General features: G+C 51.9%; 1 protein-coding gene across 1 annotated transcript in view; it reads left to right on the forward strand.

Annotated features, from left to right (window-relative positions):
• The first annotated feature begins 5,415 nt into the window (after nucleotides 1-5,415).
• The window catches only part of ARIH2 (ariadne RBR E3 ubiquitin protein ligase 2), a 74,747-nt gene continuing 55,157 nt past the window's right edge, over nucleotides 5,416-25,005 (forward strand). The window contains exons 1-2 of the mRNA XM_075320737.1: nucleotides 5,416-5,557; nucleotides 15,950-16,314. Coding sequence (XP_075176852.1) covers nucleotides 16,063-16,314 — 252 coding nt within the window. The 5' untranslated portion in view covers nucleotides 5,416-5,557; nucleotides 15,950-16,062. The remainder of the gene's footprint in view (nucleotides 5,558-15,949; nucleotides 16,315-25,005) is intronic.

The following is a 25,005-nucleotide window of genomic DNA, read 5'->3' on the forward strand; positions in this document are numbered from 1 at the left end:
CTGAGGGGCTTTCTGTGGGCAGGATGCTGTGCTCTGAGGGGCTTTCTGTGGGCAGGATGCCGCGCTCTGAGGGGCTTTCTGTGGGCAGGATGCCGCGCTCTGAGAAGCTACCCATGGTCAGGATGCCGCGCTCTGAGGGGCTTTCTGTGGTTAGGATGCTGAGCTCTGAGAAACTTTCTGTGTGCAGGATGCCGCACTATGAGAAGCTTTCTGTGGGCAGGATGCCGCACTCTGAGAAGCTTTCTGTGGGCAGGATGCCGCGCTCTGAGAATCTATCCGTGGGCAGGATGCCGTGCTCTGAGAAGTTTTCTGTGGGCAGGATGCCGCGCTCTGAGGAGCTTTCTGTGGGCAGGATGCCGCGCTCTGAGAGGCTTTCTGTGAGAAGGATGCCGTGCTCTGAGGGGCTTTCTGTGGGCAGGATGCCGTGCTCTGAGGGGCTTTCTGTGGGCAGGATGCCGTGCTCTGAGGGGCTTTCTGTGGGCAGGATGCCGCGCTCTCAGGGGCTTTCTGTGGGCAGGATGCCGTGCTCTGAGAATCTTTCCGTGAGCAGGATGCCGCGCTCTGAGAATCTATCCGTGGGCAGGATGCCGCGCTCTGAGAATTTATCCGTGGGTAGGATGCTGCGCTCTGAGAATCTTTCTTTGGGAAGGATGCCGCGCTCTCAGAATTTATCCGTGGGTAGGATGCTGTGCTCTGAGAAGTTTTCTGTGGGCAGGATGCCGCACTCTGAGGGGCTTTCTGTGGGCAGGATGCCGTGCTCTGAGGGGCTTTCTGTGTGCAGGATGCCGTGCTCTGAGGGGCTTTCTGTGGGCAGGATGCCGCGCTCTGAGGGGCTTTCTCTGGGCAGGATGCCGCGCTCTGAGGGGCTTTCTGTGGGCAGGATGCCGCGCTCTGAGGGGCTTTCTGTGGGCAGGATGCCGCGCTCTGAGGGGCTTTCTATGGTCAGGATGCCATGCTCTGAGCTTTTTGTGGGCAGGATGCTGCGTTCTGAGAAGCTTTCTGTGGGCAGGATGCCGCGCTCTGAGAAGCTATCCGTGGGCAGGATGCCGCGCTCTAAGGGGCTTTCTGTTGGCAGGATGCCGCGCTCTGAGGGGCTTTCTGTGAGCATGATGCTGTGCTCTGAGGGGCTTTCTGTGAGCATGATGCTGCGCTCTGAGGGGCTTTCTGTGGGCAGGATGCTGCGCTCTGAGAGGCTTTCTGTGGGCAGGATGCTGCGCTCCGAGAGGCTTTCTGTGGGCAGGATGCTGTGCTCTGAGGGGCTTTCTGTAGGCAGGATGCTGTGCTCTGAGGGGCTTTCTGTGGGCAGGATGCTGTGCTCTGAGGGGCTTTCTGTGGGCAGGATGCCGTGCTCTGAGGGGCTTTCTGTGGGCAGGATGCCGTGCTCTGAGGGGCTTTCTGTGGGCAGGATGCCGCGCTCTCAGGGGCTTTCTGTGGGCAGGATGCCGTGCTCTGAGAATCTTTCCGTGAGCAGGATGCCGCGCTCTGAGAATCTATCCGTGGGCAGGATGCCGCGCTCTGAGAATTTATCCGTGGGTAGGATGCTGCGCTCTGAGAATCTTTCTTTGGGCAGGATGCCGCGCTCTCAGAATTTATCCGTGGGTAGGATGCTGTGCTCTGAGAAGTTTTCTGTGGGCAGGATGCCGCACTCTGAGAAGCTCTCTGTGGGCAGGATGCCGCGCTCTGAGAATCTATCCATGGGCAGGATGCCGTGCTCTGAGAAGTTTTCTGTGGGCAGGATGCTGCGCTCTGAGCTTTCTGTGGGCAGGATGCCACGCTCTGAGCTTTTTGTGGGGAGGATGCTGCGTTCTGAGAAGCTACCCATGGGCAGGATGCTGCGCTCTGAGGGGCTTTCTGTGGGCAGGATGCCACGTTCTGAGCTTTTTGTGGGCAGGATACTGCGTTCTGAGAAGCTACCCATGGGCAAGATACCGCGCTCTGAGGGGCTTTCTGTGGGAAGGATGCCGCACTCTGAGGGGCTTTATGTGGGCTGGATGCTGCGCTCTGAGAGGCTTTCTGTGGGCAGGATGCCGCGCTCTGAGGGGCTTTCTGTGGCCAGGATACCGCGCTCTGAGGGGCTTTCTGTGGGCAGGATGCCGCGCTCTGAGAATTTATCCGTGAGTAGGATGCCGCGCTCTGAGAAGCTTTCTGTGGGCAGGATGCCGAGCTCTGAGAAGCTACCCATGGGCAGGATGCTGCGCTCTGAGCTTTTTATGGGCAGGATGCTGCGTTCTGAGAAGCTTTCTGTGGGCAGGATGCCGTGCTCTGAGAAGCTATCGATGGGCAGGATGCCGTGCTCTAAGGGGCTTTTTGTGGACAGGATGCCGCACTCTGAGGGGCATTCTGTGGGCAGGATGCCGCGCTCTGAGGGGCTTTCTATGGTCAGGATGCCGCGCACTGAGGAGCTTTCTGTGAGCAGGATGCTGCGCTCTGAGGAGCTTTCTGTGGGCAGGATGCTGCGCTCTCAGAATGTATCCGTGGGTAGGATGCCGTGCTCTGAGAAGCTTTCTGTGGGCAGGATGCTGCGCTCTGAGAAGCTTTTTGTGGGCAGGATGCTGCGCTCTGAGAATCTTTCCGTGGGCAGGATGCCGCGCTCTGAGGAGCTTTCTGTGGGCAGGATGCCACGCTCTGAGCTTTTTGTGGGCAGGATGCTGCGTTCTGAGAAGCTTTCTGTGGGCAGGATGCCGCGCTCTGAGAAGCTATCCGTAGGCAGGATGCCGCGCTCTGAGGGGCTTTCTGTTGGCAGGATGCCGCGCTCTGAGGGGCTTTCTGTGAGCAGGATGCTGCGCTCTGAGGGGCTTTCTGTGGGCAGGATGCTGCGCTCTGAGAGGCTTTCTGTGGGCAGGATGCTGCGCTCTGAGAGGCTTTCTGTGGGCAGGATGCTGTGCTCTGAGGGGCTTTCTGTAGGCAGGATGCTGTGCTCTGAGGGGCTTTCTGTGGGCAGGATGCTGTGCTCTGAGGGGCTTTCTGTGGGCAGGATGCCGCGCTCTGAGGGGCTTTCTGTGGGCAGGATGCCGCGCTCTGAGAAGCTACCCATGGTCAGGATGCCGCGCTCTGAGGGGCTTTCTGTGGTTAGGATGCTGAGCTCTGAGAAACTTTCTGTGTGCAGGATGCCGCACTATGAGAAGCTTTCTGTGGGCAGGATGCCGCACTCTGAGAAGCTTTCTGTGGGCAGGATGCCGCGCTCTGAGAATCTATCCGTGGGCAGGATGCCGTGCTCTGAGAAGTTTTCTGTGGGCAGGATGCCGCGCTCTGAGGAGCTTTCTGTGGGCAGGATGCCGCGCTCTGAGAGGCTTTCTGTGAGAAGGATGCCGTGCTCTGAGGGGCTTTCTGTGGGCAGGATGCCGTGCTCTGAGGGGCTTTCTGTGGGCAGGATGCCGTGCTCTGAGGGGCTTTCTGTGGGCAGGATGCCGCGCTCTCAGGGGCTTTCTGTGGGCAGGATGCCGTGCTCTGAGAATCTTTCCGTGAGCAGGATGCCGCGCTCTGAGAATCTATCCGTGGGCAGGATGCCGCGCTCTGAGAATTTATCCGTGGGTAGGATGCTGCGCTCTGAGAATCTTTCTTTGGGAAGGATGCCGCGCTCTCAGAATTTATCCGTGGGTAGGATGCTGTGCTCTGAGAAGTTTTCTGTGGGCAGGATGCCGCACTCTGAGGGGCTTTCTGTGGGCAGGATGCCGTGCTCTGAGGGGCTTTCTGTGTGCAGGATGCCGTGCTCTGAGGGGCTTTCTGTGGGCAGGATGCCGCGCTCTGAGGGGCTTTCTCTGGGCAGGATGCCGCGCTCTGAGGGGCTTTCTGTGGGCAGGATGCCGCGCTCTGAGGGGCTTTCTGTGGGCAGGATGCCGCGCTCTGAGGGGCTTTCTATGGTCAGGATGCCACGCTCTGAGCTTTTTGTGGGCAGGATGCTGCGTTCTGAGAAGCTTTCTGTGGGCAGGATGCCGCGCTCTGAGAAGCTATCCGTGGGCAGGATGCCGCGCTCTAAGGGGCTTTCTGTTGGCAGGATGCCGCGCTCTGAGGGGCTTTCTGTGAGCATGATGCTGTGCTCTGAGGGGCTTTCTGTGAGCATGATGCTGCGCTCTGAGGGGCTTTCTGTGGGCAGGATGCTGCGCTCTGAGAGGCTTTCTGTGGGCAGGATGCTGCGCTCCGAGAGGCTTTCTGTGGGCAGGATGCTGTGCTCTGAGGGGCTTTCTGTAGGCAGGATGCTGTGCTCTGAGGGGCTTTCTGTGGGCAGGATGCTGTGCTCTGAGGGGCTTTCTGTGGGCAGGATGCCGTGCTCTGAGGGGTTTTCTGTGGGCAGGATGCCGTGCTCTGAGGGGCTTTCTGTGGGCAGGATGCCGCGCTCTCAGGGGCTTTCTGTGGGCAGGATGCCGTGCTCTGAGAATCTTTCCGTGAGCAGGATGCCGCGCTCTGAGAATCTATCCGTGGGCAGGATGCCGCGCTCTGAGAATTTATCCGTGGGTAGGATGCTGCGCTCTGAGAATCTTTCTTTGGGCAGGATGCCGCGCTCTCAGAATTTATCCGTGGGTAGGATGCTGTGCTCTGAGAAGTTTTCTGTGGGCAGGATGCCGCACTCTGAGAAGCTCTCTGTGGGCAGGATGCCGCGCTCTGAGAATCTATCCATGGGCAGGATGCCGTGCTCTGAGAAGTTTTCTGTGGGCAGGATGCCGCGCTCTGAGGAGCTTTCTGTGGGCAGGATGCCGCGCTCTGAGGGGCTTTCTGTGGGCAGGATGCCGCGCTCTGAGGGGCTTTCTGTGGGCTGAATGCTGCGCTCTGAGGGGCTTTCTGTGGGCAGGATGCTGCGCTCTGAGGGGCTTTCTGTGGGCAGGATGCTGCGCTCTGAGGGGCTTTCTGTGGGCAGGATGCTGCGCTCTGAGGGGCTTTCTGTGGGTAGGATGCCGCGCTATTAGGGGCTTTCTGTGGGCTGGATGCTGCGCTCTGAGGGGCTTTCTGTGGGCTGGATGCTGCGCTCTGAGGGGCTTTCTGTGGGCTGGATGCTGCGCTCTGAGGGGCTTTCTGTGGGCAGGATGCCGCGCTCTTAGGGGCTTTCTGTGGGCAGGATGCTGTGCTCTGAGAAGCTATCCATAGGCAGAAACGAAAATTATCCATGTGAATGGTGAAAGTTGTGGCTCTAAAAAGTTTGGAATGAGAAAAAAAATGAGGAAAAACGTCCTAAGCCGATAATGTCCGGTTCTAAGGGGTTAGGACACAGAATCTGCAGATTTCTCCACGGTTAGATTTGCTAGGTCTTGTAGTAGCACAATTGCGCAGGCGCAGACAGTTGTTTGCACGACACCACGTGACCAGTAGGCATTCCACGCCTATAAACTGGGAGGCGTGGTGAAGGAATCAGAGACGCGCCCATCATCGCACAAGCCCCGCCTTCGAATGTTGTCATAGCGTCCGCACTGCCTAGAGGAAGTGACGTAAGAAGGAGCGAAGCACTTCCTGTGTAGGCAGTCGGTGAAGAGGCTGGCGGAGGTGGAGCGGTCGCCGTGATTAGCGCCGCCTACCCCCGGGACCGTGCGGCGCAGCTGTCTGAGGGACACAGTTTCGTCCCGGTTCGGTGAGCCTGATAACGGGGTGTGGTGGGAATGACGGGAATACATAATGGGGGAGGGGGTGACATAGAAGTGACTGGTCAGTGCTGGGGGGCAGGGAGGGGATGTGAGGAGCTGTGCCCCCACTGGCCAGGCTCCAGCTCTGCAGGGGGGATGGGGCTGCCCTGTCACAGCACGGTGGTCAGGCCTCACCTTCATGGGTGGGGGGCACGTTCCCACCTAAAATCCTGTCACATGACCAGTGTGCTGGCGAATAGGTCACACAACACCTTATGTAGGCAAGCAGGACTGCGCCAAATTCCCAGAAGTTTCAGATGGCGCAAAAGTTTATTCCGAGTGCAAGATATAGTCCCATCATTCGATGCCGCACAGCAGGGTCCAGAGGGGTCTTGTATTTTGCTGCGAGGTGTAAGTGCGCCACTTAAAGGGATTGTCCAGGACTTAAAGAAATATGTCTATCACCAGGCGTATTCATAGGTCACTGACCTTAGTCCCTTGCAGCTTTCGGCGCTGCTGCACTTCTTTCCGCCGCTGTCTGTTTGCTTTAATGTAGTGATCATGTGTGGTATAATCATGTGACCATTGCAGCCAATCACTGGCCTCACAGACAAACATGTGGGCATGGCTATTGAGAACAATGATTGGCTGCAGTGGTCACATGATTATGTAACACAAATGTTGCAATAATGTAAACAAAGATGGGCGGTGGTGGCGCTGGAGCTGCGGGGGATTTATTAGGTGAATTGTGTTTTATTTATTTTTTTATAGTTTAATTTTTTTTAATATATAACTTCTGGGCAGCTCCTTTTAAAGGGAACCTGTCACCACTTTTTTGGCGTATAAGCTGCGGCCACCACCTTCGGGCTCTTATATACAGCATTCTAACATGCTGTATATAAGAGCCCAGGCCGCTGTGTAGAACGTAAAAATCACTTTATGATACTCGCCTAACGGTCATGCTGCGGTGGATGTGGGTCAGATGGGCGTCTCCGTTGTCCGGTTCCAGCACTGCCTCTTTTGGCCATCTTTGTCGTCCTTCTTCTGAAACCGGGGTGCATGATGTGTCCTACGTCATCCACACTCACTGGCATTGAGGACCGGCGAGTGTGTATGACATAGGATGCTTCATGCACACAGTCTTCAGAAGGAGGACGAAGATGGCCGAAAGAGGAGGCACCGGCACCGGAAAACTGAGACGCCTATCTAACCTACATCCACCGCAGCGTGACTGTTAGGTGAGTATCATAAAGTGTTTTTTACATTCTACAGAGCGGCCTGGGCTCTTACAAAGCATTCTAACATGCTGTATATAAGAGACCAATGGTGCTGGCCGCAGCTTATAGGACGAAAAACTGGTGACAGGTTCCCTTTTAAAGAGTGTGATGACTAATCAGGCAGGTCTCCATTTAAAGGGCTGTACTGAATTTCTGCAGCGATGGGGAATCAATTTGATATACCCCAAATGTCTGACAGATGGGTGACGACTTGGTAAAGCTCAGCAGCCCCCAACGGCTCCTCTTCTGATCACAGGTTTCATCTATGATCTGTAGGTCACCTGTCTGCCTGTGCTTGGTGATTCTGCAGCGCCTCCACAGGGCAAATTGTGTACTACACTGAGCCTATAGAATCACACATCTGAATAAGTGCACGGATGTATCAGAGAAGGGGTTACTTCTTTTTAACTGTCTTAAATGGTCCTACCTCCACTAGTTCCTTATAGGTATAATGGGTTTTCTAAATCGGATATTATTCCCTCTAAATGTAATTTATTTTTTTTGATTGCTGGCCATCCAGGTCATAAGACCCCTCTCCAGTTGCTGCAGATACTGAAGCACTCTACTCCCACATATATGGACCCTTTAATGATCCTGTACGTGCTCATGCAGGCGCTCGACGCTTCTAGAATTTTGCACAATCAGCGGTGGTCTCAAGACCTGGATCCCCACCAATCTACAGGGTCGCCAACATATGAAGAATAAAATGCTAATTGCAGAAGCCGTCCTGCTTTATGACTGGCTAAAACCTGCAAGCAGAATTTGCTTTAGCGGTAGATTAAATTATTGGGGTTCGGTCTACGGTATAGAATGCAGAGAATTTGCCCCCAACTGACCAGAGGAGCGGCACACCTCACTGACACAATGTCTGTACACTGGGGTTTTTGTAACAAAATTGAGGACACTAGGATGAGGCTTCCTTCCAAGAATCTGTGACCTCCTGAGGATGTGATTAATAGTAACGTGGGGAACTGCTCATCCGTCTGTGTCTACTCGTGGCAGAACCTTTAGAGGATACTTCCTGCATGACATCTTTATTCTGTGGACTTGTAGCACTTGCTCATTGCGGTGATTGAGGCACAAAACGAGGTGGAGTTTATTGAAGACCCTCAGGGGATCCAGCAAAACTCAATCATGCCACTGACCAGTGTGTTATTATGGCCCCAGCTTTGGTAGCCATTTGTGTTCCCTACACAATTGGCAAGGTTTCTGCCTACTGTACAACAGTACCCTGTGATCTCTAATGATATTTGCTTTAGTTACATAGGTTGAAGAAAGACCTAGGTCCATCTAGTTCAACTTTCCTCCATCAATTATACATTTTTGTCACTAACCAGAAATGGAATATACAGTGCCTACAAGTAGTATTCAACCCCCTGCAGATTTAGCAGGTTTGATTAGATGCAAATAAGTTAGAGCCTGCAAACTTCAAACAAGAGCAGGATTTATTAACAGATGCATAAATCTTACAAACCAACAAGTTTTGTTGCTCAGTTAAATTTGAATAAATTTTCAACATAGAAGTGTGGGTCAATTATTATTCAACCCCTAGGTTTAATATTTTGTGGAATAACCCTTGTTTGCAATTACAGCTAATAATCGTCTTTTATAAGACCTGATCAGGCCGGCCCAGGTCTCTGGAGTTATCTTGGCCCACTCCTCCATGCAGATCTTCTCCAAGTTAGCTAGGTTCTTTGGGTGTCTCATGTGGACTTTAATCTTGAGCTCCTTCCACAAGTTTTCAATTGGGTTAAGGTCAGGAGACTGACTAGGCCACTGCAACACCTTGATTTTTTTCCCTCTTGAACCAGGCCTTGGTTTTCTTGGCTGTGTGCTTTGGGTCGTTGTCTTGTTGGAAGATGAAATGACGACCCATCTTAAGATCCTTGATGGAGGAGCGGAGGTTCTTGGCCAAAATCTCCAGGTAGGCCGTGCTATCCAACTTCCCATGGATGCGGACCAGATGGCCAGGCCCCTTGGCTGAGAAACAGCCCCACAGCATGATGCTGCCACCACCATGCTTGACTGTAGGGATGGTATTCTTGGGGTCGTATGCAGTGCCATCCAGTCTCCAAACGTCACGTCTGTGGCTGGCACCAAAGATCTCGATCTTGGTCTCATCAGACCAGAGAACCTTTAACCAGTCTGTCTCAGAGTCCTCCAAGTGATCATGAGCAAACTGTAGACGAGCCTTGACATGACGCTTTGAAAGTAAAGGTACCTTACGGGCTCGTCTGGAACGGAGACCATTGCGGTGGAGTACGTTACTTATGGTATTGACTGAAACCAATGTCCCCACTGCCATGAGATCTTCCCGGAGCTCCTTCCTTGTTGTCCTTGGGTTAGCCTTGACTCTTCGGACAAGCCTGGCCTCGGCACGGGAGGAGACTTTCAAAGTATGTCCAGGTCGTGGAAGGCTAACAGTAGTTCCATAAGCCTTCCACTTCCGGATGATGCTCCCAACAGTGGAGACAGGTAGGCCCAACTCCTTGGAAAGGGTTTTGTACCCCTTGCCAGCCTTGTGACCCTCCACGATCTTGTCTCTGATGGCCTTGGAATGCTCCTTTGTCTTTCCCATGTTGACCAAGTATGAGTGCTGTTCATAAGTTTGGGGAGGGTCTTAATTAGTCAGAAAAGGCTGGAAAAAGAGATAATTAATCCAAACATGTGAAGCTCATTGTTCTTTGTGCCTGAAATACTTCTTAATACTTTAGGGGAACCAAACAGAATTCCGGTGGTTTGAGGGGTTGAATAATAAATGACCCTCTGAATAAACTTTTCTCAATTTAAAAAAAAAAAATAAAAAAAAGAAATAACATTCTTTTTTGCTGCATTTCACACTTCCAGGCTGATCTACAGTCCAAATGTCACAATGCCAAGTTAATTCCAAATGTGTAAACCTGCTAAATCTGCAGGGGGTTGAATACTACTTGTAGGCACTGTATACTGAGGAAATCATCCAGCCCGTTAGAGGGAACCAATCACCAGGATTTTCGTATATAACCTAATGCCAGTGCTATACTGGCACTATCCGGCGGATTCTATACATACCTGTAGTGGTCAGCTCGGATGTTTAGGTTTTGAAATCCAAAAAAAGTAAAGTTTATAAAATTAGCTGCTTTTTGAGTGACAGCAGCTGAGGATCAGATAATATCTAGGGGGGGGGGTATTCATAGTTATCCCCTCCCCCTGTTAGAATTAGCATAAGTATTATACAAACAATTCATTTTGTCTCTTGCAGGACCTGTGTGAGGTCATACTCATGTGAACTGGTATCTAGATTTGTTGGCTGAGGCCCCACCCCTTCTGGTCACATGGGTATGACCTCACCACAGGTCCTGCAAGAGACAGTGAATTGTTTGTATATTACTTATTCTAATTCTAACAGGGGGAGGGGCTAACTATGAATATATTATCTGCTCCTTTGCTGCGGTCACTCAACAAGCAGCTAATTTTATAAATTTTCCTTTTTTGGATTTTAAAACCTGAATATCTGAGCTGACCACTACAGGTATGTATAGACTCAGCCTGATAGTGCCAGTATAGCACTGGCTTTAGCTTATACACGAAAATCCTCGTGACTGGTTCCCTTTAAAAGCAGTTCTCGTGTCTACCGTTACTACCCTTTGTGGTAGGGTATTCCACAGTCTGATTGCTCTAACTGTAAAGAACCCTTTCCTATTTAGCCTTTCTTCTACTTGGAGTGAGTGCCCCCTGATCCTTAGTATGGTCTTTGGAAGCAATAAGTGGTGAATCTTTTTTTACTCGGTGCTTGGGTCCTGGTTACCCTTAGGGTCATTGGATAAAAGTTGGCCAGACCCAGACCAGTGCGTACCTTTTTATATGTATGGGTCCTCACAACTCTTTCCCCTATGTATAATGTCGGGGGTGAGAAGGATTGGGCAAGTCAAATTTTGTCGCCCATCGTTTTTGTTTTTGGAGTAGATCTATAGACAGATGGGTGGCAGCGGCTTTCTACTCACCTCAGTCACCTCTGCTGTTTAGGGGTAGTCTGGAGAGAACTGTCTGCGGAACACTCTCTCGTCTGACATCTTTGCTATGTGGATGGCCACTGGGACCTCTTGAGAATATAAGTCTGGGAGCAGCTCCCTGTGCGGATGGAGAAGGCAGTGCACATGTGTGACCACTGTACAGTGCTGACAGATAGCAAACTCCTACTGATCATAATTGTAGCTCTGATCTTGCGCACCTCCCACCACACCATAGTGTACCACCAAATAATTAGAGGCCAAAGAGCAGGCAGCAGTTTTGCTCCTGATGCTGGGACCCTCTTTGTGCTTCCTAAAGGCCCCCATACACATAAGACTAATGTCAGCAATCTTGCCCAGATCAGTGGCACAGGCTTACAGTCTGTAGTCTATGGGGGCCTCCTGGGGAGGTGAAGCATCCAGGAAGTCCAGTTTCATTCTTTTGAAGATAAGGCTAGTTTCACACTTGGACGGGATCCGTAGCATTGCGTTGTGTGACGGATGCAACAGATGCGTTGTATATAGTGGCACAACGGATGCTATGGATCGTACAAAATAACGCAATCCGTAGGTTTTTTTTTCCCTTCACTTTACACATCTGAGCATGCACAGTTGTGTAAAGACGGATGCGTTAACGGAATCCGCCACCATAGGCGTCCCTTATAAAAACAACGGACGCTGACGGAATCCTGCAGGTTGCGGTTTTTTGAAGTGCAGAAAAACGCTACATGCAGCGCTCCATCCGCCTGACGGTCAGCGACAAAACAACTGATGCGCCGCGGGGCGGATGCAATGCAAGACCATCCGTTGCTATCCGTAGCTAATAGAAGTCTATGAGGCATATAACTGTTTCCTGCAACGGTTACCGTAATTCCTCAAGGCTGAGGATAGCAACGGAAGCCGTCCAACGCAAGTGTGAAAGTAGCCTAAGTCACCTCTGGAAAAGTCTGGCAGCAGCTCTCCCTTGTGTGGCCAGGCTGGAGACACAATTGTCGGCGAACGATCGGCCAAACCATCAGCCACTATCTATTCTGCGTGTGGGGGCTAAGGCTGCTTTCACACATCCAGTTTTTGCCGTCAGACACAATCCGGCGAAATGCGGATAAAACTGATCTGGCGGCGGATCCGTTTTATTCCCTATTTACTTGTATTAGCGCCGGATGGCCTTGCGTTGCATGCGTTGTCCGCCAGATCCGGCGAACTTTCTTCGTCCAGCTTCCAGAAAGGACGCAGCATGGAATGTTTTTTGTCTCCGGCAAAAAATACGGACCACGCCGGATCCGGCACCGTCCGGCATGTTGTATAATGGAAGCCTTTGGCGCAGTGCCGGATCCGTCGTCATCCGGCATATGAAGGATGCAACGACAGATCCGTTTTTTGTGATACTAAGCATGCTCATTTCAAACAGATCCGTCAAAAACGGAAGGAACGCATGGAAAAAACTGATCAGGTTTTTCGCCGGATCCGTCGCATCAGTTTTTTTCGCCGTATCGTGCCTGATGGCAAAAAACTGATGTGTGAAAGTAGCCTAAACAGTTTGTATCTAGTTTGCAAGTAGACATTGATGTGGATGGTGATTTGGATTTTACTATGTGTCTCTGATAATGGAAACCTTGGGGTGTGAGGTATGGACTTAGATATGCAGCATGACCTATGGATATCCCCTCTAAGGGGATACAAATGTAGTGTCAGACCCTCATCATCATGATTCACCCCTGTATATACGGTCTGTATAAAAAAAGCTATGTGGAAGCCTCATGATCCGTGTGGCAGTGATAACGAGCTGTCACATTGATGGTGTGGGCAGAGCTGAAATTGACTTATGGCTCATATTGTGGGAGAGAGGAGCTGTCTCTGACAGAATCATTTGCATATCTCAAGTAAAGTTGGGTAAGTAGTTTCAAAGACGTCCACTGTACAAGAGCATTGAAGGGATTGTCAAATTGGTGACCGATCCTTAGATCTTACAACCAGCACCACCAGCGATCAGCTGTTCTCTTCTCCGGTGCCAGACAAATGTGCACACTGGATCGGAACAGCCCAGCTCCACACTCTGTGTAGTGTCTGCTCCTACAGGTCAGATCATTCGCTTGGAATAGACGCTGAGCTGCACTACCTGCAGCGGCCACTATTCTGTGTGGCGCTGTGCTCCTCCAGCCCCTTTTGCTGTGTATATAGCTGGAGCAGAGAAGAGATGATCGGTGGCTGTGCCACGTGGTGGATCCACATGGAGAATAGGTCAGCAAAGTGTCTGATATTAAAAACTATTTAAAAGGTCTGTTCATTAATGGTGTTTTTATTGATGAAAAATGCTCCAAAAATATGTGAATATACTCTAAAGAGGTTTTGCTGTAAACATGGCTAGATTACTGGACTGCCAAAAATTGTGAGGACAAGGGTCCCAATGTCTCCGGCGTGAATGAAGCCTACAAGACGACTACTCCTTACACTTTCTATGGCGGGCAGCGGCGGTCGTACTCTCAACTACAATTCCTTTAGGTCCATTGAAGTGACTGGACCGGAGGTCACACAACCCTTCATTCACACAGATGACGTTAGTACCCCTCCTTGAGAACCTATGGTCTAATCCCCAGTGATTATATATTGATTAGCTATCCTATGGATAAACATTGTTTATGGGAACCCTCCCTCCCTCCTTCGCTAATCCTGAAAACAAGGGGGCTTGCTGCTGATTTATTGCAGTGGTCCCTTCACTTACTCTTTGGGCAGAGGTGCAATAATAACATAACAGCTGATTATGTTTTGGACCCCCCCAGCGATGCTGTGGTCCTGGCATATCCTACTGGTCAGCTATTGCTTTGAGATAACTTGGGAATATCCATTTAAAAAGCTATCAGCTGCTGATTCCAGTCACACATACAGCCATGGCCAAAAGTGTTGGCACCCTTTTAAAATTATTGCAATTACACGTTTTGTTGTACTCGCATTTATTTCCTTTGTGTGTATTGGAACAACACAAAAAAAATCTGAGAAAAAGGCAAATTGTACATACATTCTCAAAAACCTCCAAAAATAGGCTGGACAAAATTGTTGGCACCCTCAGCTTAATATTTGGTTGCACACCCTTTGAAATAAATAACTACAATCAGTAGCTTCCTATAACCATCAACATGCCTCTTACTCCTGTCCCATGGAATTGTGCACAACTCTTCTTTTGCAAACTGCTGCAGGCCTCTCATATGAAGGGTGCCTTCTTCCAACAGTCAAGGCGCCCAGTGCCAGAGGCAGCAAAACAACCCCAAAACATCTTTAAGCCTCCACCATATTTGACTGTAGGTACTGTTCTTTTCTTTGTAGGCCTCATTCAGTTTTCGGTAAACAGTAAAATTTTGTGCTTTACCAAAAAGCTCTATTCTGGTCTCATCTGTCCACAAGACGCTTGACCAGAAGGATTTTGGTTAGTCATGTACATTTGTGGGAAACTGCAGTCTATCTCTTTTGTCTCTCTGTCAGCAGTGGGGTCCTCCTGGGTCTCCTCCATAGCATTTCATTCAGATGTGGATGGCTAGTTTCACTGACACTGATGCCCCTTGAGCCTGCAGGACTGCTTGAATTTCTTTGGACCTTGATTGGGGCTTATCCACCATCCTGGCTATCCTGCGTTTTAACCTTTCATCAATTTTTCTCTGCTGTCCAGGGAGATTAGCTACAGTGCCATGGGTTGTAAACTCCTTGATTATGTTAGCACCGTTGACAAAGGGACATCAAGATCTCTGGAGATTATAATAATATAATTTTATTCATTTATATAGCGCTATTAATTCCTCAGCTCTTTACATACATTGGCAACACTGTCCCCATTGGGGCTCACAATCTAAGGTCCCTATCTGTATGTCTTTGGAATGTGGGAGGAAACCCACGCAAACACGGGGAGAACATACAAACTCCTTGCAGTTGGTGTTCTTGGTGGGATTTGAACCCAGGACCCCAGCAGTGCATTTCTCTTTCTTTTATCTGTTTAGTGTGGCACACTCAGGTACACAGTGCAAAAATTGAGTGAACTTCTCCCCTTTTTTATTGGGTTTCAGGTGAGATTTTCATCTTGCCCACACCTGTTACTTGCCACATGTGAGTTTGAATTAGCATCACATGCTTGAAAGAAATGTGGTTTACACACAATTTTGTAAAGGTGCCAACACTTTTGTCTGGACCACTTTTAGGGGCTTTCAGCCATGACTGTAGTTACTTAGGTTAAAAAAAAGACCTCGTTCCATCTAGTTCACCCTTCCTCCACCCGATCTACATTTTCTCCCTACGTCACTTATAACCAACAATGTTGTAAGTACTGAGGAAATCATCCAGCCCTTTTTTAAAAGCAGTTATAGTATCTGCCATTACTACCTCTTGTGGTCGGCATTCCACAGTCTGACTGCTCTAACTGTAAAGAACCCTTTCCCATTCCGCTGCCGGAATCGCTTTTCTTCCACTCGCAGTGTAGATGTGTGATCGGCGGCTCGGAGGTTTCTGGACCTCTTCACCCCAATAAAGAATTGTCCAAAGGGGCCAAGCTTTGTAAGGTTTCCCAGCCCACAATGAAATGGATCTGTTAACTTTGCACATTTTTGGGGGGCTGTTGTTCCCCCTGTACGTCTTCCATTGGTAAGAAGCAAAAAAGTGATAAATTGCTGACTTGTCCTTTCCCTGCCTGATTGAAGATGTTGTGCCCCCTGCAGACTGTATGTACCCTGCTTGTTCAGCGGCTGACAGTGCACATTGTCCTCTGACATTGTTTATCCATGTGTGTCTGCTGACTTTCTAATATTAACCAGCTGAATTGTGAGCGCTGCTCTGGATGGATAAGACCTTCAAGAATTTGATCATTCTTTGTTGATGGAGGCCATCTCTTCTTTAAGATTATAAAGTGCAGCCAGGATCATTTGATCAATAGTTTTTAGAAAATTAGGGAGTAGTTGTGAGGTCTCTAGAGGTCACTAAACTACAACTCCCAGCATGACCTGTGTGCCGCAACATCTGGAGACCATTACTGTAGGCCACTTTCCGTTCTGTAAGTTTTAAAGGGCTCATCATGCGTAGGTAGTTGTCAATAGTCCGTGCCTTTATGGCGTCATCCAATGATTTACTGACTACTTTTGTCCTTTTTTACATTTTTCAGACTACTACAACCCCAGATGGGTGCCAGACACCAGCCCTGCGTCCTGCTGTGAGGGGGGTCATGCACAGGATTTTGTAGCTTTAGTTTTGACCCCTCCTACCCCTGATGGTAAAATGTCTGTAGATATGAACAGTCAAGGATCAGATAGCAATGACGACTACGACCCTAATTGCGAGGAGGAGGATGAAGAGGAAGAAGACGACCCGGGAGACATAGAGGATTACTATGTGGGAGTTGCTTATGACGTGGAGCAGCAGGGTGCAGACTCTTTTGACCCTGAGGAATATCAGTTTACCTGCCTCACCTATAGGGAATCTGAGAGTGCACTCAATGAGCAGATGGCTAGTCTGGCATCTCTGATAAAGGTGAGTGGTCGTCCCTGGTCATCGCCTGCCAGGGGGGGGGGGGGGGGGGGTAGGGTGAGGGTGAGGGGGGGGGGGCGCGCGCAGGTACTGTCACTATTCTTTGCTTCTCGTACATTAATAAGAGTTTTGCAACTTCTATGTTTTAACTCTGCATCATTTACACTACCTTTTGTTTGCTGTAAGTGAATGGAAATATTCGTGGATGGATTTAAAGGTGGTAAAACACATTTTAAGAGTTCAGAATTGTCCAAAAAAAGCACCTTCACCTCACAGCCCCACTGCTGCACCCCGTTCTTGCGCTCTCTGATCCCCTGCACCCCGTTCTTGCGCTCTCTGATCCCCTGCACCCCGTTCTTGCGCTCTCTGATCCCCTGCACCCCGTTCTTGCGCTCTCTGATCCCCTGCACCCCGTTCTTGCGCTCTCTGATCCCCTGCACCCCGTTCTTGCGCTCTCTGATCCCCTGCACCCCGTTCTTGCGCTCTCTGATCCCCTGCACCCCGTTCTTGCGCTCTCTGATCCCCTGCACCCCGTTCTTGCGCTCTCTGATCCCCTGCACCCCGTTCTTGCGCTCTCTGATCCCCTGCACCCCGTTCTTGCGCTCTCTGATCCCCTGCACCCCGTTCTTGCGCTCTCTGATCCCCTGCACCCCGTTCTTGCGCTCTCTGATCCCCTGCACCCCGTTCTTGCGCTCTCTGATCCCCTGCACCCCGTTCTTGCGCTCTCTGATCCCCTGCACCCCGTTCTTGCGCTCTCTGATCCCCTGCACCCCGTTCTTGCGCTCTCTGATCCCCTGCACCCCGTTCTTGCGCTCTCTGATCCCCTGCACCCCGTTCTTGCGCTCTCTGATCCCCTGCACCCCGTTCTTGCGCTCTCTGATCCCCTGCACCCCGTTCTTGCGCTCTCTGATCCCCTGCACCCCGTTCTTGCGCTCTCTGATCCCCTGCACCCCGTTCTTGCGCTCTCTGATCCCCTGCACCCCGTTCTTGCGCTCTCTGATCCCCTGCACCCCGTTCTTGCGCTCTCTGATCCCCTGCACCCCGTTCTTGCGCTCTCTGATCCCCTGCACCCCGTTCTTGCGCTCTCTGATCCCCTGCACCCCGTTCTTGCGCTCTCTGATCCCCTGCACCCCGTTCTTGCGCTCTCTGATCCCCTGCACCCCGTTCTTGCGCTCTCTGATCCCCTGCACCCCGTTCTTGCGCTCTCTGATCCCCTGCACCCCGTTCTTGCGCTCTCTGATCCCCTGCACCCCGTTCTTGCGCTCTCTGATCCCCTGCACCCCGTTCTTGCGCTCTCTGATCCCCTGCACCCCGTTCTTGCGCTCTCTGATCCCCTGCACCCCGTTCTTGCGCTCTCTGATCCCCTGCACCCCGTTCTTGCGCTCTCTGATCCCCTGCACCCCGTTCTTGCGCTCTCTGATCCCCTGCACCCCGTTCTTGCGCTCTCTGATCCCCTGCACCCCGTTCTTGCGCTCTCTGATCCCCTGCACCCCGTTCTTGCGCTCTCTGATCCCCTGCACCCCGTTCTTGCGCTCTCTGATCCCCTGCACCCCGTTCTTGCGCTCTCTGATCCCCTGCACCCCGTTCTTGCGCTCTCTGATCCCCTGCACCCCGTTCTTGCGCTCTCTGATCCCCTGCACCCCGTTCTTGCGCTCTCTGATCCCCTGCACCCCGTTCTTGCGCTCTCTGATCCCCTGCACCCCGTTCTTGCGCTCTCTGATCCCCTGCACCCCGTTCTTGCGCTCTCTGATCCCCTGCACCCCGTTCTTGCGCTCTCTGATCCCCTGCACCCCGTTCTTGCGCTCTCTGATCCCCTGCACCCCGTTCTTGCGCTCTCTGATCCCCTGCACCCCGTTCTTGCGCTCTCTGATCCCCTGCACCCCGTTCTTGCGCTCTCTGATCCCCTGCACCCCGTTCTTGCGCTCTCTGATCCCCTGCACCCCGTTCTTGCGCTCTCTGATCCCCTGCACCCCGTTCTTGCGCTCTCTGATCCCCTGCACCCCGTTCTTGCGCTCTCTGATCCCCTGCACCCCGTTCTTGCGCTCTCTGATCCCCTGCACCCCGTTCTTGCGCTCTCTGATCCCCTGCACCCCGTTCTTGCGCTCTCTGATCCCCTGCACCCCGTTCTTGCGCTCTCTGATCCCCTGCACCCCGTTCTTGCGCTCTCTGATCCCCTGCACCCCGTTCTTGCGCTCTCTGATCCCCTGCACCCCGTTCTTGCGCTCTCTGATCCCCTGCACCCCGTTCTTGCGCTCTCTGATCCCCTGCACCCCGTTCTTGCGCTCTCTGATCCCCTGCACCCCGTTCTTGCGCTCTCTGATCCCCTGCACCCCGTTCTTGCGCTCTCTGATCCCCTGCACCCCGTTCTTGCGCTCTCTGATCCCCTGCACCCCGTTCTTGCGCTCTCTGATCCCCTGCACCCCGTTCTTGCGCTCTCTGATCCCCTGCACCCCGTTCTTGCGCTCTCTGATCCCCTGCACCCCGTTCTTGCGCTCTCTGATCCCCTGCACCCCGTTCTTGCGCTCTCTGATCCCCTGCACCCCGTTCTTGCGCTCTCTGATCCCCTGCACCCCGTTCTTGCGCTCTCTGATCCCCTGCACCCCCTTCTTGCGCTCTCTGATCCCCTGCACCCCGTTCTTGCGCTCTCCGATCCCCTGCACCCCGTTCTTGCGCTCTCCGATCCCCCTGCACCCCGTTCTTGCGCTCTCCGATCCCCCTGCACCCCGTTCTTGCGCTCTCCGATCCCCCTGCACCCCGTTCTTGCGCTCTCCGATCCCCCTGCACCCCGTTCTTGCGCTCTCCGATCCCCCTGCACCCGTTCTCACGCAGGCTAGCACTGCAGGAAGGAGTAAAGACCTATCGGAAGCTGGATAAGAGCAGCGGGGCATTGTTGCCCTTTTTGTACACCAATTCTCAGTAGTTTCTTTGCTGAACATCTTCTTAAAGGGAACCTGTCAGGTGCAATAATCACCCAGAAGCATGAGCAGTTCTGGATGCATATTGCTAAACCCTGCCTAACCGTCCCTGTATACACTAGCATAGATAAAAGTGTTTTTAAAGATCTTTATTCTTATGCTAATGAGCATGGGGACTAGTCACAAGGGCGTTTCTCCCCTTAGTCGGCTCACATAGCATGCTAGCACGTCCGTGTGCGTACTAACATGCTAATGAATATGCAGTGACGCCGCACACACCTCACTGTTTATGGCGGCCTGCGGAGGATGGATGCGCTTCCGATCATGCGCACTAAACTGATGCCAGGTGTAAGCTTTCCAGCTTCAGTGAGGTACAGTGCGCATGACCGGAAGTGCTGAGGACTGATGGACTGATGCCCGGTGCACATCCGACCTCTGCCAGCCACAATGAATAGTGAGTATGTGCGGCGTCGCTGTGTGTTCATTAGCACGTTAGTACGCCCACAGGGGCATGCTAGTGCATGGTGTCTGGGTCGACTAGCTAAGGTGAAAAACGCCCTTGGGGCTAGTCCCCACGCTCATTAGCATAAGAATAATATATTTATTATTATAAAATAATGATCTTAAGCAATACTTTTTCTAAAGATCTCTTCATCTATGCTAGTGTATACAGGGACGGTTAGGCAGGGATTAGCAATATGCACCCAGAACTGCTCGTGGTTTTGGGTGCACGTTGCACCTGACAGGTTCCCTTTAAACATATGGGGCCAGCACGACATGATCGGCCTTGACATGCAAGCAAGAATGTCTTAATTTACTGGCAGCAAGTAAGCATCATAAAGTGGTGAAACTTGAAAATCAAAGTATATTCCAAACCTGCCAAACTTGTCATTATACAATCAGTAAGCTATGCATGTGATGGCTATTGGACACACGAGCCTTTAACCGTGGTGTGAACACTCTTTTAATACACCAGATTATTTGTAGATCCTGAAGTCCTGGGGCAATGTCTGATGTTCATCCTCTGCGTATGGGTGGAATTATAAGCTGTAGAACAATTGCATAAAGGTATCCCTTTTGCAGAAACGTCCCTTATTAAAGGAGTTTCCACAAGTACAGTATATATTATCTTCTCTCAAACTCTGGGTCCCAGTGGTTAAACCTGCAGCGTTTAATGAAGTATCTCCTAATGATAGGGGCTAATTTATAGCTTTAGCGCAACCCTATTAAAGGGAACCTGTCAGGTGCAATATGCACCCAGAGCCACGAGCAGTTCTGAGTGTATATTGCTAATCCCTGCCTAATTGTCCCAGCATCTAGTAGCATAGATAAAATGATCTGTAGAAAGTGTTTCTAAAGATCCTTTATGATATGCTAATGTGAGCAGGGACTAGTTGCAAGGGCGTTAGTTCCCTCGACTAGTCCGCCCTCTTAGCATGTTAACACGCCCACAGGGGTGTGCTAATATGCTATTCATTGCCCAGCATCATCAGCGGTGACGCATGTACCGGTGTTCGTTGTCACCACTTCAGACATCGGGTTTAGGCTCTGCACATGATCAGAAGACCCGGCACTTCCGGTCATGTACACGTCCCGGCTTCAGAGAGGTCTAGTGCGCATGACCGGAAGTGCGGTGACTTCTGATCATGTACACTGAGCCTAAACCCAGTGTCTAGGCGGTGACAACAGACACAGGTATGCTTGTCACTGCCAATGACACTGGTCAATTGGCATTAAATAGCATGTTTGCACACCCCTGTGGGTGTGCTAACATGCTAAGAGGGTGGACTAGTCGGGGGAAGTAACGTCCTTGTGACTAGTCCCTGGCCTCATTAGCATATCATAAAGGCTCTTCAGAAATACTTTTTCTAAAGATGACTTTATTTATGCTACTAAATACAGGGATGGTTAGGGAGAGATTAGCAATATGTACCCAGAACCGCGAGCAGTCCTGGGTGCATCTTGACTTGACCGGTTCCCTTTAAAGAACTCCTTCCTCTCGCCCCGTTACTTCCAAATTCCCTTGCCTGATGGAATGAAGTCTTGTAGGGCAGTTATGGGATCCCTTAATAGCTGGGTGTCACTACTGCATGATTAGGCTTAACCTCCCTTAATATGGCCACCTCTTCGGATCTCATACATAAAGCTCAGTGGCAGCAGAGACATTATGTGCCGCATTATGAGGTTACATAACGGCCTATTAGCCGTGTACAAGTCCTCGAGGCCGGAGAAAATCCTCCAGTGCCTGCACCTCGTGCAGCCGCACAGCATTGTGCATCGCTGCTGTCATGTCACCGGGGTCCGTGCCTTCAGCTCTTATTTCTGTGCCAGGGAAGGGCTAATGCAGCGTCTGCCTGTGCAATGTGATAGGGCAGCGGCTGCAGGTAGTATGATCCTGCCCGATCGCTGACTCCTCAGTCTGTTACCATAGACCTAGAATTACTTATGTACACCCCCAAAGTATTCTCCCCGAGGGGCTTGTCATCACCGTGAGCCCCAGTAACAATGGCTGCCGACTCCGGAGGGATCAGCAGATTGCTTTTCCTGAATACTATATAACGTCTGTATGGAGCTTATGTTCTTTCTCCATTGTTCATATTTCTTCTCTAGGATGTAGGCCAGGAGTGGGCAATTTCTTTATCGTTCCTATGGGAGACCCAGACATTGGGTGTATAGCTTCTGCCTCCGGAGGACACACAAAGTACTACACTAAAAAGTGTAGCTCCTCCCTCTGAGCCTATACACCCCCTGGAGAACCAGATCTAGCCAGTTCATTGCTTTGTGTTCAGGAGGCATACATCCACACATGCATTCTCATCTGATTTTTCATTTTTGGAAAGAGTTTGAAGAAAAGCGGGTCCAAGCCTGGACCCCCGGCATGTCCCTTCTCACCCCACTGTGTCGGCGGTGCTGTTAAGGTTGATTCCAAGGCTGGAGACTTGCATGCCGCGCTCCTTCACCATCCCTCGGGCTCTGGCTTGAAGTGGGAGCCAGCACGGTTCTCCATGCTTGGCAGGAGACCGGTCTCCATCCGCAGCCCTTCAGGATCCTGCTGGACGGAGCACTCATCCCCAGGGACTTGGAACCCTGCGTCTCACCAAGCTAAGTACCTGAGACGTTTATATTCTGGGGGTCCCTGTACTTTATTATGGTGGGAGAGTGTGCTGAGTGAGTTTTCTGACATTTCCGGCCGGTTCTCTGGCTGTCGCCTGAGAACCGCGCCGATGGTGCCTGCGCGCCGGCCGCACCGCTCAAATTTAGGCCCCGGCTTCGCCGGAGGCCTAGTTTCGGTTTCACTGCCCTCGCATGTCATTCATGCAGAGGGACAGTGCGGCTCCGCCCAGCGGCCGTTCTGCACAGGGGAGGGACACTCCTCACTGGGTACATGTCTCCTCCCCTGTAAGTCTCTTTGGCCCTCCAGATCCCGCTCTCAGAGCAGGTCCCGCCCCCTCTCCTCGCTCCGGCGCCATTTTATCAGCGTTTTCTCTGCGATCAGCACTGGCTGCAGCATCCCTGCTGAGGTGCTTGGGGGTCCGGGCTTCGGGATCTGGAGGGCACACAACACCGCTCCAGCGGTCTGGTAAGCCACAACCTCTGGTTGTGGGCCTCTGTATATACACTCTGGGGGTCACTCTGGCAGAGCCCCCACTCCAGCAGCATGTCTCACACGAGGAGCAAGGCTCCAAAGCTATATTCAGTATGCGCTGCATGTAAGCTCCTACTGCCTGAACCGAGCACCTATCCACATTGTGATACCTGCTCTAACCTGACAATGCCTCAGCCTGGAATCGCACCCCCAGTGGTCTCTCCGGCTGCTCCGGCTCCTGTGGCTGAACTCCCGGCTTGGGTAGAATCCTTATCTAGGTCAATCTCTCAGTCTTTTGCCGACTCCATGGGACAGCTGTCCCGGACTTTGCTGAACATGCATCAGCCCCCTTCACAGAGTGCCTCTGCTGCTAGGGCTCTCTCAGCGGAGCTCACAGAGGATTCATCATCTGGTCCCAGACCCCGTCCTCCTAAATGGAGACGCAGGGCTCCCTCTCCTTCCTCGTCCCGCGGCTCTGTTTCAGGAGCTGACTCGTGGGACGAGGAGGATGCCTTTACAGGGGGCTCGGAGGCTACCTCCATGTGCCCCATTGATCTGTCCGAAAGTGACTCAGATGTTAGTGATTTGATTGCGTCCATTAATTCTGTACTGGACCTCAATCCGCCAGTATCAGAGGAGCAACTTTCTCTGGCAGAAAAGCACCAGTTTACCTCGCCTAAGAGGACTAGGAGTGTGTTCTTTAACCACTCCAGTTTTCAGGCCGCTGTGACCAAGCCTAGGGCCTGTCCTGACAAACGCTTCCCAAAGCGTGGTTCTGATGACCGTTTTCCCTTTCCACCTGAGGTGGTCAAGGAGTGGGCTCATTCACCAAAGGTAGACCCCCCCCCCCGGTGTCTAGACTCTCAGCCCGGACCGTTGTTTCAGTGGCTGATGGCACCCCTCTTAAGGATTCCACTGACCGCCAGGTTGACCTTCTGGCCAAATCCGTGTATGAAGAGGCGGGGGCCGCGTTTTCCCCGACTTTTGCAGCAGTGTGGGCTCTCAAAGCAATCTCTGCTTCTCTAGAGGAGATGCATTCCCTCGCCAGGGAATCTATGCCCGAAATGGTTGCCTTAACTTCCCAAGCTTCCGCTTTTTCATCCTATGTCATGTCTGCCATTCTGGAGGCTTCTCACCGCACTGCGGTGGCTTCGGCTAATTCCCTCGCTATCCGCAGGATCTTGTGGCTTCGAGAGTGGAAGGCAGATGCTTCTTCAAAGAAGTACCTTGCTGGGCTCCCTTTTGCTGGGTCCCGGCTGTTCGGTGAACAACTGGATGAAATTATTAAGGAAGCTACTGGCGGGAAGAGTACTTCCATGCCACAAACCAAAACCAGGAAACCTGTCCAGGGTAGGAACCAGTCGAGGTTTCGTTCCTTTCGTTCCTCCAACTGGTCGTCCTCTAAGCCCTCGGCCTCGTCCACTAACTCAGCCAAGGACCAAAAATCCAACTGGCACACAAAGGCGCGTCCACAGAAGACCGCAGGAGCTGCTGCCACTAAGGCAGCCTCCTCTTGACTGTCCGCGCCAGCAACGTCCTTAGTCGGTGGCCGGCTCTCCCACTTTGGCGACGCGTGGTTTCAACACGTCTCCGATCAGTGGGAGCGGGATGTCATCTCCCACGGCTACAGGATAGAATTCTCTTCCAGCCCGCCAAACAGATTTTTTCTGTCCACTCCCCCCTGTTCCAAGGCCGCCGCCTTCTCTCAGGCCGTGGCATCCTTGCAGGCCAACGGAGTAATTGTACCGGTTCCCGCCCGGGAACGGTTCAGAGGTTTCTACTCAAATCTCTTCCTAGTCCCCAAGAAGGACGGTTCCTTCCGGCCCATCCTGGATCTCAAGCTTCTCAACAAGCATGTTCAGGCATTTTCGCATGGAATCTCTGCGGTCAGTCATTGCCTCAATGACCCAAGGGGATTTCCTGGCATCCATCGACATCAGAGATGCCTATCTGCATGTGCCAATTGCAGTTTCACACCAGCGTTGGCTACGTTTTGCAATCTGAGAGGAACATTTCCAATTCGCGGCTCTCCCCTTCGGGTTAGCCACGGCCCCTCGGGTATTCACCAAGGTCATGGCAGCAGTGATTGCGGTTCTGCACCTCCAGGGGTTGGCAGTGATTCCTTACCTGGACAACCTTCTTGTCAAGGCTTCATCCAGCGCAGACTGTCAGCGGAGTGTCTCGCTCACTCTC

Source organism: Anomaloglossus baeobatrachus, chromosome 8 (genome assembly GCF_048569485.1).
Source record: "Anomaloglossus baeobatrachus isolate aAnoBae1 chromosome 8, aAnoBae1.hap1, whole genome shotgun sequence".
NCBI classification, from domain to species: Eukaryota; Metazoa; Chordata; class Amphibia; order Anura; family Aromobatidae; genus Anomaloglossus; species Anomaloglossus baeobatrachus.